Raw genomic sequence first — 17942 nt, 5'->3', positions numbered from 1 at the left:
AGAGCACTTTTATCTGCCCAGAAGTTCCTTAGGAGGGTGCACCCTATGTGACGTTCTGTTTTTCATACATGTGTCTGTCCCATATCTTCATGGCCCTGGCCCAGTGGCAGCCGACATACCTTTTGATGTAAATGAATTTGACACAGTCTTGCAGCAGTTACAACAGCTCTGTGATGAAAACTCATCTGCATGTGCAGCCACCTTGGGAATGGGGCCCTCACCAACAACGTCTACCGGCTGGATTCCAAAAGTTGGGGATCTAGTTTGCTTAGATTGCTGTGAAGAAGGAATTTGGCCCATCATATCGAACACCAGTTCCAGTCCTGGGAATAAATGGTACCAGAACTGAACTTTCATTCTATTACCGCTGCCTGGTTCCAAAGAAAACCGCTTTGTTTCAATTGACAATGTCAAGTTACACCATGTGGCCGGTCCTACACAGAAGACCACAACGACCCCTGAACAGTTCCCGACCCCTTTTACTTGCTAATAAGGATGTGCCTCTCTAACATTTAACCTACAGTGACAAGACTTTCCCGAGCTTGGGGAGGGTGGAAAATGAACTTTCACTAGTACCTGTCTCCACATCTACAACAAGAAATGTCCAAAGTTCTGAGCAATGATACTCAAATTCAACACAAACAGATGAAATATTTTACTACGAACCACCAAGGGATACATCTGCTAGTTCTCCTCCTCTAACACCGGCTCCAGTGTTTGCACTAACTTCTTCTGGATATTTTACCAACATCAACAGTTCTTTTTCAGTCTCTTCAGCATCTTCAGCTGCACCTGTATCAAGAGCACATAAGCTATTCATTTGCTTAAAACTATCTGAATCAACCATAGAATTATCTTCGGGTACTGTTAGCTGTGCCTGCCTTCCTTCTTTGTAGTGGTTTTGTCATCTTTTTCTTTTTGCTGATACATTGTCATTATCTTCCTGAACACTCTGGTGTTGAACTGGTGGATGAAGTTTTGAAGCCTCAACTGTCCTCACGTAAGTTCCACAGAGACTTGTCCCTAGTGAAAATTTCAGCTTTAACGATTCATGATTGGATTGTTTTGAATAAAGTGTCATTTGATTTATTTGTAACAATGGAAATGATTCAAATTCCATATGTATTTTAAAGTTTCTATGAATGATATAATAACTCTTGTGGTGGCTTCTGATGATTGGGATGTGAAACGAGTTGATTCTATGCTTTCTGAGCTTGAATATTATACAGTATTTGAAAGTGAAGATGTTTACCAAACAGCAGCACATTTTAGGTAAATATTTTGTTACCAGCATTCTGGACATAATTTTATACATAAAGTCAGCACCCCCCAGAAAAGTCTACAATAACACACAGTTGAGACATTGTTCAACTCCACCAGTGGGGAGTTCTAAAACACGTATGTAGAAACGTTTGCATACTTTCCTGGGCATGATGTCACAAATGCAGAGTCTTATTATTTTAAATTGCCTCCTATGAAATTTCAGAATGTTCTGTTAACAAATACCAAATCAATCTATTCGGATTCCTTTGTTTCCCAGTTGGCTATTGAAGGCTATGAGTATTGGTTGAAGTCCATTGACTTAAAAAGTGTGTGGGGAACTAGAAATTGGCAAATACAGGGGTGAGAAGCTTTGTTTAGAGCATGCCTTATTCTGTTGCAGATTATATTCTTAAATTAAACTGTATAACAAACAAGTTGTTTAGGCTTAGCGAAACTTAAGGAATGGAATGCACCCAGTATCTCATCACCAGCTAACTTTGACAAATGGCTAAGAAAGAAGCAACATGTAATTTGTTAAACATCGAAAAGTTAAAAAAATGTTGCCTTTCACTGTGGCAGAAATACAATCTGCAGTTTGGTTAAAACACACTTATTAGTCTGCCCATTCAAACACTTCAGTTCATGTTGTGTTTGAAGCACCTTCCTCTTGGCAGGTTTGAAAAGCTAGGAGATAATTACATCCATGAAATGTGGGAGCCACCCTTTATGTGCAAATGTTTTAATGTCATGAAGGAGGTCTTTCCTAGTCGAAGTGAATGTGAGACTTCTGTAAGTCATTCAATGAGATGTAAACAGCTGTCCTTGCAATGAACATGTATTGCTCCAGCTGCGGATTTAGCCTGTTATCTGAATAGGCTCCAAGTCCCTTTGATTCATCCAGCATTCCAGGTGCTCTCGAATTTGAGTTATGTGATGCTGAACAAAATCAGCTATTGTGGTATCCAAGACGGAATTGCCTATGTAGTTTCGGTCTTCCAAATTGTAGCATGATGCGGAAATGTGCTTTTTTCCACCCACGCAAGAGATAAAAGTAGCAGAAATTTGGCCTCATATTGCTACTTCAAATGTAAATTTTGACAAGCCGAGCAGACTAAAGGCTCTTCTGTTTCAGAAACACATGGCACTTACATCTGCCCGCGAGACCTATACCTTCCAAGTGGCGAGGTCATCCGCAGAGATACAGTCGCTTTTAAACACACATTTTTCAAGACATTTCGGTGTACTCATAGGTCTCATTAAACACGTTTAACTTTAACACCAGTGGGATTGTACACTTCTTTAAGGTTATTGATTCTGATTTTGTCAGCACCTTCTCCTCTATATTTGGCATAATATCTCTGTATTTGGCATAATACCTTCAGACAAACACTCTGTTTTTTCAAGTGTCTTTGAGGGATTTCTTGTTACTTTGGCGTTAATTAGCTACATTTTGATGTTGCTACTTTACATTTGCATTGGCTGTCCCATCTTGACAAGGAGGAATGACGGCGCTTTCACCAGCCCAACTGTGTCCTGACCGCATGATGCAGTATTTTGGAGCACCACTCCAGGAAGAACAGGAGTCCAACTGTTCTTTGTCATTCAGACCGGTTCTGAATTGCATGCAGCCTATCTCGATGTTTGTGGTGCCCTTTCGAACATGCAGGCGGAGTGTCTTTCCATGCAGCGCATACCTTCTTTGGACACTGGTCTGTTGGTGTTCTCAATGAGAGTTCATTACCAGACATGCAATTGTTACAGAAGGCTTCCTATGAGCTACCCTTTGTGGATTAAGTGGCTCTTGGTGCTACAACATCGGACACTGCACGGGAAACTGCCACCTCGGCCGGAACTATGGCTGAGGCACCCGAACATGAGTGCTCCCTCATTTTCCTTGTCAAGGAACTGGTTACTTTACCATCTGGCAAAGTGGGGTCTTCCTGTAGTCCATAACAATTGATGATATTAGCGATGTTTTTAAAAGATCATGATTATTGTTGATTTGCTGACATTTTAGCTTAACTGATGTTCGAGTTTTTGTAATTCTAAATTGACTGCTTTAATTTGGCTCAGATTTGGTCTGTTTTGCTTGTAGACATAGACGTTTTATCTCATTCAATATATTTTAGCTTGTTTTTAGTGATCAATGTAGGAAAGGTGATTTTAGTATTAGCTTTTAATAAAAAAAAATCTGCGCCTTTGAACCGACAATAGGGAGAGAGTGTTGTGAGGTTAATTTAGCACTTACATGGGCACATTATTTAGCCTTGGGCCTGAGGTCTGTACCTTCTCACCTCATTACATTTTGCTTTTATTCCTTTTATTTTAACAAAGCTTCATTTGACTGAAGATGTTTTTCATTCTTTTATTAGTTGCCTTTCCACACAGAATGTGTTATTCATTTCTTTGCAGAACATTTTCATCCTGTACTCAACCCAAAGCTCTACACGATATTGATTGGGTATTGCCAGTATAAAGAGTACATTGTCTACGCTACATGGAAAAAAGTGTTGTCACGTCAGCACACTTCTTAGAATAACAGATATGTTAAAATAAAACATCACACTGCCACACCAGGGTAGAGGGACATTCCAGACAGCTTGCCATCTCATGCTGCACGTCGTCACAGTGTCTGCAGAATGCTTTGGCTCCTCTTCGTATATGTGGGAGGACCCCAGCAGACTATCAGATCTTTTCTTCACCTCTGAACGCAGGTATGGGGGTTGGGTTTCTTTTCTGGGACCAGAAGAGCGGATTAGGGCTACCACTGCTATTTGCTCTCATGTAGAAACTTAGTAGTGTAGGTAGGGATATTAAGGACACTATTGTGAAAAAATAGTGGGACTCTTCTTGTGTTTCACTTTCCTGGTCACTGACGTGATAACACTGTGTTTCATTATCCTCATAAACGCAATTCACACCTTTTTACGTAGAATGCAGTTGCTTCAATAAAATATAAATTGAACGAAGATCCTGCTTCTGTTTGACATTGCATGTATGGCACTTGTATAACTGAGAGAAAGTGGTACCATCTGTTCCATCACAATTATAACTAGGAGAAAGTGGTACCATTTGTTTCATCACAATTTCCCTGAAGAGTTTGAGTGTCATGCAAAAGGCTGCCACAAATCACTCTTACCTTTGCTATTGGTGAGGTGCTACTAGCTAGCTGGAAGGGTTAGGCTGACAGCTGTCACACAGTAAAGGATCAGACTCATTCCCCCATACTTGGTGGTGCTGCTGCCCAAAGTCCAGCAATCTTGTCACTATAACGGGAGTCTACGACATCTCAGAGGTAAAAGGCATTGCTTTAGGCATAATATGGCCTAGTTTAACATGCTGAGTTACTCCGGCAAAAGAGAATCTAATCACCACAGCCTAATTATGCAGACCAAGCTTTTCAAAAGAAGATAAATGTCATATACTTTGAAGTGGCCCAAAACACCAGTATACTACCATGCTTTTATCTTTCCAGTGCAGCAGACGTTCTTTGATAGTCATAATCATTGTCGGTTCTCTGATTGGGTAGATACCATATTTTAAAAATGATGGCAAATTCTCAGAATCAGTAAATATATACAATGTATATACGTGTCTCTAGAACCTGGTGATCTCCAACCGTGGACTACAGTTTCAGTTGTACACAGGTAAAGCCCAGAACTTGTAATGTTACCTAGTGAGATTTGCTTTGATGATCACCAGGTATGGTATGGATTGAGGTTAATATTTAAGTTTTACAATTAATATTTTGTTTTACAATTGTGTGTTTATTTTATGCTTATTTTAAGCTCATGTTTATCACATATTATATATTGCCTTTAAGCTGTCATTAATAGCATTTGCTGCACATTTTATATACTAAACTTAACAAAACTAAACTATCCTTCTGTCCCTCATTTCCATTGGTGAAACCTAGTAGAAGATCCTCTGACTTATTGATGTTTATGATTGGTTAAAGACCATGTTAAGCAGTTGTGCATGGCTATACAGTAGATTGAGTCGATTTACCTATTGCTGTCTGTGTCAGTACTTTTATGACTCCTCTTCCTTTTTTGAACAGGCCTAAAATACTTAAGGAATATGAAGATCTGCCAGGTGAACTTGGATGGCACAGGAGTGACAACTGCTGGAGTTGCCAGTCTCTTTTCATGCTGTCCGAGCTTGCTCAGTATCCGTGCAAGTAACCTCCAGGTGATACTCAGTGACCAAGTGTCCGATGAAGAACTCTCCAGCTAGTGCTCCAGAGAGACAGATCTACCGATGTGCAATAAGCAGCCCACTTGTTGTGAACCAGCCTTGTGGCCTTGTAAGCTACTCCTTTATGTAGCATGTTTCACTTTCTATCAGGAGCCCCGGTGCTTAAGGTAGAGGCCAGGATCATAGCATTCGACTTCTGTGATCTGTTCGGAGAAGACAGTAGTAAATCAGATGAACAAGAAAAGACTCCAAAGAGGAACGCATGTGTACTGACTTGTCTTCCTGTTGTCTGCTGTTAAATTCTTTCCTCCTCTTGAGTGACATTTAGATGATTTTACCTCGTTCTGCGGCTCTACCTTTAAATTCAAAAATAAAGCTTGGCAAATCATGCTATTAATGAACTTATTGGACAAAGTTCATGAAACAGCACACAGAAAAGAAAAGATTGATTATATTGGCATAGTATAGTTATGGCTTCTCAGTCATCCTACGCGAAGGGACTTTTCCCTGGCTTTACAATTACTCTTTGCATACCTGTTGCAAAACTTACTTGGAAGATTCGCTTTTAATTACTAAAAAATAACTTTTTATAATTCTCTTTACCTGTCATTCTTTTTATATTCAAAGGGTGAAAAGTGAATCATGTAGCAGACTTACCTGAAGTAATCTCAGTGTTTGCACTAAATCGGCGAATTTGATAAGAAAATACATTCAATTCATATTAAATCCCCTTTGTTATCTCTTGAGCGTTTGTGCTTATTTAAACTTGTTACAAAATATGTTCTTGAAAGATCTTTGAAGGTATCAGAACCCCAGCCTACAATTTGTAAGTGTGAGCAAGCGTTGGTAGGATACAGCCATTGGTTCTCCAGTTTGATTGTTACAAGAATTGGTTTTCTCGTGATGCAAATTATCAGCCAGGCCATATCAGGATGAAAGTTGTGAAGAAACGGAAATTTGGTAGTTACTTTCTAAGGCACAGAGCTGATGGTGTGCAAACTCTGCACAAGCAATTACCATTACCTATTGGTAACATCCTGACAGCGTTCCTCACAGGAATTCCACTCCACCACCCTGGTATACAGGGCCTGAGTGAAGCTATGTTAACTTTGGAATAGATCGGCACAAAACCCACAAAATTGTAAAGCCCCTAACTCAACCCCCACGTATCCTTCATGTTGAGCAACTGCAAACATTTTGTGGATCTGTCCTGGTCCAATTTTCTAAGAGATTTTCTTTTATGCATAAGTTAAATCATCTATGAAATATTTTATGCCTTGACCAAAACCTGACACTAGATATATCTGGATAATTAGGAATATAATCATTCAAGATGAAGTATGTTGCAGAAAATTTACTGTGACGTCAAAGTACATATAAAATAGTTGTCCTACCGATTTTAATATATTTGATATCACTCATCCGCTCCCTTTTTAGTACTCATCACTAAATACATACAATGGTAGTGACCACACCTGCCCCCGAGCCATACTAACAAGTTAAAATCGAACATAACACTTATTCTTCAGAAAAACATACATGCCTGTCATGAGCTATAATTCATTTATGAGCAGGAAATGAATAGTGCTGCATTACTGGAACTTCTCCATTGTTCATAATGTCTAAAGCAATCTTCAGCACCCTGGCCCGAAATCTGAGGTGATCAAAAACAGATCATGGGGATGGAAGCATGGGACTTGGGGTAAATCCACAGAAGGACAGGAGAAATACGCTGTTCTTGTGGCCACATAGACTGAGGCATCCTTTGTGATAGATGTCATGAAATATGTTTTAGTTTTGAAATAAGAATGAATGTAATCATTGACATTATGCAGTTCTAAAGCTTTTGGGACCCTCTGCACTAATGTCGCCTACACAGAGTGCCATTTCCTGAGGTGGATCTTGTTACCTTAAAGCAGTAAAGAAGTGCTGTAGATTATTGTGGTTGTTACATTACTGCTTTACCCTAGTGCTGTATCGTTTGATTTTTTGATGTTTCACCACAAAAGTAGATCCTAAACAACTTTTGCAAATGTTTTTTTGTTCCTCAGTTTTAACTAGCGGGTGCAAAGTCTATTGTTATCATTAGTAATAGAGTGTATAGATATTTGTAATGGATAAATTGGTGAGGCTTAAAACAGAAGAGCAAGGAAGAACGATCTGCTACAAATAGCTGCAATGTGGAAGTTCTGCTCCATGTAATAGTGTAGGTGAGGTTTAAAACTGGTCTGCTTGCCGGGGGTTGACTGTTTTTTATGTTTTTACTAAGTTTCTACTTTACTACACTACTTTACAGAAAGGAGGCTTCTCTCCTCTTTAAATACATTGTTAAATTGTGGTGTCAAAATTAATAGACTTTATTCATTTATTCAGAGAATTAAGAAGGCCCTTTATTTACATCTAGGGTAAACAAACCCATTCCAGATTAAAGGGTTTGTCTTTACCAAATTTAAACTAGCTGCTAGTCACCCTTGATTCCTGATGAAATTCTGTTGTAAAGCTGTCTCCTTTAGACTTTATCATTGCTGTATTGGATAACTTCTTGGAAAAACACAAAGTATTTAAAATCTTGTCTTTTTTTTTAATTTTTTTTTTTTACATATTACCATTTCTTAAAAAATTAATTTACCAACGTAAGAACAAACAATGCTGCACAAATCAGGAATGGACCTGTACACTTACAGCATCATACAGATAAGACTGAAATGTGGAGACAAATACAGAAATCGAGTGAACGTTGGAAGGGGAAAGCATTTGTGGAGAATGGAAGGGCAACATATTCTTGTATGCATTTAAAGAGACAGTGGTTTACACCACTGAAAATGAAACAGGTCAGCAAGTTCAATCAGTGGTGTCTTCAGGTTCTAGCATCAATAGGTAGTCCCGGAGGGTTTGCCAGCGAACTCTAGGTCTGGAAGTCAGAGGTTGTAGGGAGGCTTACATTTCACCATTAGTATCGCAAAATGTCTTATCTTTGAGCCAGGCATTAGTAGTGGGGAACCTCTTGCTGCCCCAGTAAAGGGGTCTGTCAGTCACTTGGTCAACAGCAGCACTATGGCTATGAATTGTCGCAGTCCCGGACTCAAGAGTTTAACATATCCCAGCAGTGCCATCAATGGGTCAGGGTCAACTGTATGATCAATCATGGTTGAAATCAAAGCAAAGATAGCTCCCCAGAACGCATGGATAACATTACAGTTCCATGTCAGGTGTACAAAATTAGCAGCATACTTGGGACATTGATGCGATTTCATGAGTTCCAACCAAACTAGCGCTTTTGGTGTGGTTTATGCAGCGGTGTAGATATTTATAATGGAGCAATTTGTGCCTATGATTGTTAGAGATCAATGTAGTCTGCATGCAACAATAGCACCAGGTGTTATCAGGAATGGAAGGCCCCAGATCATGCTCTCAGACGGCCCTGGACTTCTCTGTACCTGCCGTCCTTAGTGCAGGGCAGGTGTGGCAAAGTCGAGAAACCAGTCTACACTGTTTGTGGTGGATAGCATTAGAGTCAAGGAAGGGAACTCAGTAGGTTCTTCCTGGTATGTGGCTGGGTGTCGCGGAGGGTGCTGTGCAAGCAGTGAAAGACAAAGTTATCCATAGGTGCAGGGTCACCCTGCAGGGAAACCATGGGATGGACTATTGCAGTTCCATTCACATAGAGATCTGTGGCGTATGATTTCAGCTTTCTGTGTGTGAAGAAGTGATACCTAAATATTTGTGGAAGTCCATGCACCAACACAGAGGATACTCCAGGGAACAGTAACATCAGTAAGCAGAAATAGTTCAGCTATAACCCAGTTTATGGATAGGGCAGAGAGATAACCATAGTGTATCATTTCTCACATAAGGGGAGGGAGGTATGTGGCCGGGTTTTGACAAACAGCAGAATTTCATCTACATACATGATGCTAGGAGTGGACCATTTTGAGACCGGAGTCCTCGGTGCATATGTTGTTCCTGTAGATGCCTGATCAGTGGGTCCTAGGCAGTAACTAACAGCAAGGGTGAGAGAGAACAGCCCTTGCATGTTCCTCTAGTCACCAGGAGTCCTTCCTTGAGTGGGCCATTCACCCTCAGCTATGCCACAAGGGCAATGTACAAGAACATAAAGAGCTCACGAAACAGGGGCTTGGCTGACCGAGATGGCTGAGCGGGGACGAGGACATGTCCGAGGAGCGCACCATCACAATATGAGATGGATCAGGCTCTGAATTTTCATGCAGCTGCTGGCCCAGAGGGCTGGGAATGCGCCCCAAAGAGTTGCCCGCTGTACTGACCCCTTAATAGAGCAGAGCTGGAAAGCGGCGGCTGAGTGGAAGGCAGGAAAATGTAGCATTTGGCCACTGTGAACTAAAAGCCTTGGAGTACGGAGGTGCTCAAGATGGCAGAGCCCTAAGCGGGCACCGCCTGGAGACCCAGAGCAGAGGCAGACAGAGTCCAAGAACAACACAGCGCAGATCTGGTGAGAGCACGGAAAGCGAGGGAAGCAGCATAGTGCCTGCCTGGTGGAATCAGTATCGGCAGTGAAATTGTCGTGGAAGATGGCCACAAGCCCTGATTGACTGGGTGAGTTTTGGCTAAAGTAAAATTGCCTGCAATGTAAGGGGTCCCCCCGGGGAGGAACCAAGCCTACAGCATGACACCGGTGCATTTCCCTAAGAGCCACAACGGCTGGAATGGGGGACGGGCCCCAGAGAGCACTGACTACGCTATTTTAGATGTGCTCAATTTAATAACAAAGTACAGAAAAAAGGGGAGGGTGAAATACAACAAAGAACTATACAAATCAGGGCAATACTGGACAGTAAATATACTTGGAAACATGGAGGGAGAGCTCTGTAAAGTGCCCTAGTAATCAAACTTGAAGAAGATAGGACTGAGGCACCATGAAGGTGCAGAAGCATCAAAGGGGCACAACGAGACACTACTGAGGCAAACAAATGGCACATAAGGGAGAAGAATATCTGCGAGACCATAGATTCAGCTGGTTGGTGTGGTGCAAATGAGAACCTGAGGAGAGTTACATCAAACAGAAGATCAAGGGTACATCACAACACCCCCAACATGGCCTAAAGTGGGTACAATTATTAGCAAAACTTAAACCCTAGAGGAAGGCACAGGGCAATTGGTAATACTCACAGAGGAGATTTTATTTTTTCAAGTCTCCTGACCTCTTGGAAACACACTGAAGACTATTTAGCTGACTTCAATATATAGCCCCCCTCTGGGGCCTCCGACATGGTAACAGAAAAAATGCACTATTGTTCAATATACGGTCCCAAGACCACACCCTCAAGAGAGGGGAACAGAGATAAGTATGGCATAGGAACCCACTAATCATCCTCAGAACACAGCTGAAATTCTGGCAGCAATTCATGGTTCCAGACAATCACTAAAACACAAAATGAATGCAATGTCTATCGATCTAAATCATAAATCATCTCCACCTTGTCCTATGTAAAGTGGTTGAAAGAGTGACCACCACCGAGAAAGATGTAGTGGCCCTCAAGTCAGAAATCAAAGACGTCAAAGCAATGGTATCTGGCCACAAATGTAGTGCGATGCAAGTGGAAGATCTTGTAGAGGACGCTGAAGGGCGCTCAAGGCGCAACACTCTGCGTTTTATTGGTTTCCTGAAAAGGGCTGAAGGACCCTCTGCTACGCTTTTTCTTCAAAACTGGATTACCACAATGCTCAAACCCAAGGGCCTCTCTGAATTCTTTTTAATAGAGCGCTGAGGGGGATGCCACACCCAGGAGCGCCACCTTGAGCGCTTATAGCCTGCATGTTTAATTACAGAGACGTAATTTTGCAACATGTTCGTGCTCATAGCCCACCAAGATATGAAGACCAGGAAATACAGATATTCCCTGATTACACACAGCAGGTACAAGATTTGCAACACACCTTTTTCTGTCTGTTAAACATCAGTTACACAAGCATAATAGAAAACATAGCCTGATGTACCCGGCCCGATTGTGTGACCAGTGTGAAGGGAAGGTGCATATCTATGACACACCAGTGGTGGTGACACAATGGGTGGAATCCCTGGGCCTTGGCCTGGACAAGTGACCAACCGAGGTGCATGTTGAATCGCAGAACGCGAAGACCACAATGCACCAAACCACAGCCTACACAACAAAACAGATTTCCTGAGAAAAAGGTGAGAGAACTAATCCTGATCGATCCAGATGGAACATTGCAAGCTACACTGGAGTCGCTGGAAACACAGAACCCCCTACTCGCAGCTGAACCACATATCAGAGACACAAAATGATGGAACAGAAGAGGGGTGAGCAGTAAAAAACTGACAGAATAATGTTGGTGGGCACTGGAGATGATATAAAGTAATAGGTATTAGACTGACAGAGTATTGTATTTTATTTTATATTCAGTTGGGCTAGGATAACCTCTTAGTGGGGTGATCCCTGGGGCAAGACAGACTTGGCTTGCTGAGCACCAATTGGAGTTTGCGACGAGTGGAGGTCTTGGCTGCGTGGAAAGCTTTCACACCAAGTGCAACTAGGCACATAAGTTGAAAGGGATGAGGATGGGAGGGCACTTGGGGTGGGGTTTGGGGTCTCCGACGGAAATTTGTGGAGTCAGCAGAGGACCACCAATATTGCCTGTGGAGGGATCAGGGTGGACTACACAATGAAACAGTACAGTTTATATTTCCTAAGGGTATTACTTCCATCAACTGCCAATTATTAGGTATGCAATATACAGACCGCATGTGAAAAGAGAACAGTTATGTATCACTATTGTGAAAGACTCAAAATACAGATGGAAACTAAATATAAAATGTTAACTTGGAATGGCAGAGGTCTGCATAAGCCGGTAAAACAAAATAGGTTGTACACCTACTTCCGAAGATATGGTATAGATGTGGCATTCTTACAGGAAACCCACCTCTGGGCTGACTGTGTTAAATATTTGAAGAGATGGTGGAGAAGGCAGGTATATGTCACATCATACTCGGGGTATGATCTGGATTGCCCTAGGAGTACCATTCCACCACACGTGCACACAGATTGGCAGAAAATTACGATACATTATATTTAAGGGCACATGTGACGCGCACGACCTATACCTTATAAATGTATATGTGCCCAACATAGATGATGGCAAATTTTTTGGGGTGCTACTGGGATCGTTAGTAGCTGAGTTAGTCATAGCAGGGGTCTTCAGTTGTGTCTTGGATACCACATGACACAGAATTCCCCCCAACAGGGCACCAAACCGAGAATGACAGCGGCATTGCCAGAGGTACTGGTAAATTTGGGTCTTATTGATGTCTGTCGCACACGTCATCCCTATACTCCAGAGTATTCATGCAATGCTCCAGCGGCAAAGACATATCGTAGGTTGGATTACTTTCATTCAGTCGGAGGCAGCACATAGGATACTCGAGAGACATTATTTAGCTTGATATATATATCCAATCACTCCCCCCTACTGATTATATATGCATTGGAGAGGCCATCACCAAAAATATCTTTGTTGCGGCTTAATGCGAAGGCCCTGGCACATCTGGCTTTTCAAGGCATGTGTCAGAAGCCATAGACAATTCTTTGAGAATAACTAGAACAGCACGAACCACAGGACGACAGAGTGGGATGCACTATACTGGTACTATGAGGGCTGTGCATGGCAACCACGATCGCGATATGCCGCACACTGCGAGGGAGATAACACGCCAAGAGGCAGAATTGAAGAGATTGTAAAGGATTATTACAGTTGATCAGACACTGTTAGGTGAGTGGGATAGACAGCACCTTAAAGTATGTGAGTTATGGGATCAGTTAGAGAAACATACTTATCATACAGGGGATAAAGCAGGTTGCCTACTGGTGTGCCTGATCAGATCAGAAATTGAAATCCACCTATATTGGAACTTAGAGATCAGAATGGTTGTGAGGTTTATGCCAGAAGGCGATGAATGACACCATCACAGCATATCTGAGTGAGTATATACCGAAACACCATGCTTGGAGGGCCATTGGCAGCTTTCAGAATATTTAGAGTTACTGCCACGGCTCGCACACAGCGACCGGGACGTGCTTGGGATCTCATTGACGAGACAGGAATTGTTACTGGCAATAGAGGTGCTGAAAAACAATAAATCGCGTGGCGATGGGTTCCCGGCTGACCTATCTAAAATATATGCTGGAACACTGGTCGATTGCCATATAATGAGGCGTTCAAAAGGGGGGTACTCCCAGACTCTATGTAAGAAGCACTCACTATCCTAATACCAAAGCTAGGGAAAGAACCCTTGGAGGCAAGCTCATATCAGCCTCTTTACATGTAGACCTGAAAATCCTTAGTCATGTTTTGGCATCTAGATTGCTGCTGCATCTCCCCAAATTAATTTATACAGACCAAACAGGATTTATACCACAATGTAACACCTTGCAAAACCTTTGTCGGTTGGCATGCCCTGGTGTTGGCAGAGGATTAATATGCTCTGGCCTTTCTGGACATAGAACAAGCATTTGATTCAGTGAGATGGGACTACCTATGGCAGGTCCTATAGAGGGTGGGGAAGAGGCAGAAATATAAACACTGGATAAAGCTCCTTCATAGTGGCACACGAGTAAGAGTGTGAACATACAGGTATGTTTCTGCAGAAATCCTGTTACAAAGAGGCTCTAGGCAAGGATGCCCCCTGTCCCCATTAATATTTGCCCTCACCATGGAACCACTGTTATGCCGTCTCCGGCAAACTGCAACTTTGAGATACAGAAGTAGGGTGCTCGACCCATGTAGCGTCATATGCAGATGACTCCAACCTCCAAACGGACATATCCTGCCCCATATTACTGAATGTAATGCCTGAATTCTGCAACTCCTCTGGTTTACGAGTTAATAGGGCAAAGGTGGCTCTTTTTCCTTTAGGACAGCTACAGGGATTAACACAATCTTAGTTATCGGAGTGGGGATTCCATGGACTATAGATAAGGTTAAATACCTGGGTATGTACATTACACACAGAAAACAGCAGACACATGACTTAAACCTGTGATGGGTAATCTGGGGTCTGCACACTTCCATAACATTTTGGAACACATAAAAATTAACCCTGATGGGAAAAATATCCCTTATAAAAATGGGAGTGCTACCCCATTGCTTATATGCGCTACAGGGGACCATGTATGAGATACCAAGAAAAGTGTTCCGGGAGCTAGATAGACTGTTGATAGAGCTGCTGTGGGCTGACAGATGCAGGCTGGTGGGCCTTAAAGTTCTCCAGACAGAATGGGACAAGGGTGGAGTGGAAGTCCCTGACTTGGAACTTTATTATCCTGCAGCACACCTGAAACATTCAATTCACTGACTAGAACACAATTGTGAGAAAGCCTTGTAGGAAGGCACCCATGATGGCCATTAACGTGGTGTGTTGTTGATGCACAGAGAAGTGATGCCCAACATATATCCACATCTAATTCGGCTGATGAGCTGATTGTGGGAGAGGCAGTGAGATTGGTGCTGGGTAGGGTACCATATGCCCTAGACTTGTGAATAATGCGCCCTTTTGAGCATATGTCCCGAATAATGGCAGTGGATCGATGGCAAGAAGGAAGGGCATGTATCTGGAGGGTCAATTTCTAACCCTGACTGATGTGATGGAGACATTTGCACTGGGGAGGAGCAGTTCCTCCAATGTGCAAAAATAGAGGCTACAGCACGTCAGCTCTGCCCGTCATTCCCTGACGCCGCAGAGCCCTCACAAAAACTAGTGACACTCCTATCCATGGTATAGGGATGCAAGTTTATCCCACATGTTTACTGTGCACGGATAGACAATTAGCTCCACTTCGCATAGAGGAAACATGACAGTTTGTCAGTGGAGAAACATTTACATCTGAAGAATAGACCAAAATACATGCAGCAATAAGCAAAGTTTACATTAACACACAATTTAAATTGGTCCAATATGATATGGTACATATGACATATCTCTCTCCAAAGAGGCTACATGCTGTTTACCCTTCCAGGCCACCGGACTGTCACAGATGGGAAGTGTTATATACAATTAAGCAATGTATCCTAGGCCTACTCCCTGACAAACCAAAAAAAAAAAAACTGAACCGCTGCTTCACAATGCTAGGGTTAGTAGTGGCTAAAATTTGTGTAGCGATTGGCTGGCCAGCCCTAGACCACCTAGACGGACGGATTGTCACAGAGACTTGTTAAAGTGGGCAGGAGCAGAAGAGGCATATATGCAGTAAAACCTGACGAGACAAAACAAAAGAGTTCCAGATGATTTGCTTGCTTGGGGGATAATGCTACTAACACTGCTGCAAACCCCCTCCCCACACCCAAGCCCTCCCAGCGTTGAGGAAGAGGAGTTAGACCAAGTGGGTGTGGAAATAGAAGAAAGGGGAGGGTAGAGTGGCTCCGCTATATGACGTAAGCGACAAAGAAGAAACTTAGTTGGAGACTAGGAAAATGGAAGGATCATATCTCATTTATGAAGGTCACGCAGGCAGTTGGAAGCATGGGGGTTGGACTGGATTAGAGGGAGGGTAGTTGGGTATGTTGAGGACTGTTTGTGGTTAATTCATTGTTTTATGCAGCATTTTTCAAAATAGAACTGTAAAGTTGTATATTTTGTACTTACCCTTCATGTTGAAAGCTAAATAATTGGGGCAATACTACTAATTGTATTATGCTGAAAAATTGATACAGTGCATTAAATACGGGACATGGAGAGCAAAGGAAGGTTGAGTTATCGATAAATCAACAATTGAAAATACACCATAATATTGAAGATGTATAATGGAACCGAAATATACCACTCTTTGATGTTGAATAAGGTGGATCTAATTGATTGTATATTGAAATGCCAATAAAGACATTTATAAAAATTTCAATACAGCAAAGAGTGCAGAGGTTGATAGCAGTGGAGCGGTGCAGGATGAAGGCAATCTGCATTGGAGAGATTGCCTGCTCCATTAGCAGGGAAAGATGGGTGCAATAACTTTAACCAATATTTTATTTTGTAGTGTAAGAGGGTCAGTAGTCTATAGGAGGTGCAGAGATGCACTGGCTTACCCCATTTCATTAAGTAGGTGATTAAGGCCTCTCAATAAGAGGCGATAGAGCGCCCACTTTGAGGATTCTGCATACACCTCTAGGAGGTGGGGAGACAGCGTGTTTGTACACTTTGTAAAAATGACCATCCAGACCAGGGGCCTTGGAACCACTCGGGGCATTGATTGCTTGGGCCATCTCTTTGCAAGTGATGGGGGCTGCTAAGTGCGGCTGCTGCTCGTCCGGGAGCCATACGATGGCTTTTTCTGCCAAATATTTGGCATTTGTGAAGAGTCTCCAGACACATGAGTTGTGTCTAGTTTTTGATAATAGGGCATGAAGATCTGGGTGCTAGCATTGGCAGCTTCAGTCGTACTGTCAGCAGCTAGGACGCAAGAGTTGTGACAACATGCAGCCTGGTCTCTCCCCTTCCCCTTACTGGCGTGCTCTGGCAAATTTACACAAGTAGACACCCTTACATTCTGTCTTGTCAAGGAGCTCCTGCAATAACTTGGAGTGATTGTGTAGATTGGCGGCATGTGTACGATCTATTGTAGCTAGGTCAACAACCCTTAGCTCCCTCTCTACTCTGGACATGTCCTGGAGAATCAGTGTTGGGTGCTTAAACATTGGCTAGCAATACTGTTCTATCAGCTATAGTGCCAGATACAAGCACATACCGTCCATCTGCATCAGCAATGCACTCCTGACATACAAAGGGGCTGCTGTTCTGAATTAAAATAGAGACCACCCAGTTGTAGAAGCTATAGTGGGCATAGACAAAAGTTGAGCCTTGCGCAGCTGCATAGGGTAAATCATTTGTCTATTCAAGTAAAAGAGCACCTGCTTCCCTTTTCTGGGGTTGTTGAGGCCTCAAATATTCCATGTTATGCATGGAAGATCAAGTCCCGATCCCCTCCAGATTGTGCACCTGTGTATTGTAAGTTGGTATGGTGTTGCGAAAAAGAGGGCAGCGATGTACTGTAACATGACAGCAGTGCCGCAAACACAGAAGAACTCAATAGCACAGTAAAAACCCCATCCACACCAGGCAAGGCAACAACTGGGGGATGCAAAGCAAACACAAATAGAACAGAGTCGAACTTTATGGTGTACACCTTGGACATGTGGCAGTGCTCTAGAGACAGCCACCCTGGTTTACGCTGGGCATGTGTCCAGAAAGTTCTGTATCAGGTTGAGCATCAAAGCCAGCATACATTGTAGGTATAGTGGAATCGTAGGTGGGTCAGGGTTGAAGGCAGGCCATAATGTCAGTGCAAAAAAAGGGCCAGGTGGACAAAAAAATAGGCAATCATGGAGGTGGGTCTTGCTGGTCTTTTGAGGAGGGTGAGCGGGTGAGCGTTCAGGCGGCACAGGAGCCGCTGCTTGCAGAATTGGGCCACATCTGCAGGGGTGTTGAAGATGAGCTTCTGTCC

The 17942-nt window shown here is 42.7% G+C and overlaps 1 protein-coding gene across 8 annotated transcripts in view; it reads left to right on the top strand.

Annotated features, from left to right (window-relative positions):
- Window positions 1-6204, top strand: part of LOC138261611 (uncharacterized) — a 909500-nt gene extending 903296 nt beyond the window's left edge. For all 8 annotated transcript variants that reach the window (XM_069210725.1, XM_069210726.1, XM_069210728.1 and 5 more), the window contains exon 15: window positions 5324-6204. In XM_069210725.1, coding sequence (XP_069066826.1) covers window positions 5324-5499 — 176 coding nt within the window. In that variant the 3' untranslated portion in view covers window positions 5500-6204. The remainder of the gene's footprint in view (window positions 1-5323) is intronic.
- Window positions 6205-17942: the final 11738 nt, after the last annotated feature.

The sequence above is a fragment of the Pleurodeles waltl genome, chromosome 10, assembly GCF_031143425.1.
Source record: "Pleurodeles waltl isolate 20211129_DDA chromosome 10, aPleWal1.hap1.20221129, whole genome shotgun sequence".
In the NCBI taxonomy this organism is placed as follows: domain Eukaryota; kingdom Metazoa; phylum Chordata; class Amphibia; order Caudata; family Salamandridae; genus Pleurodeles; species Pleurodeles waltl.
This window is presented reverse-complemented; position numbering and strand designations above follow the sequence as displayed.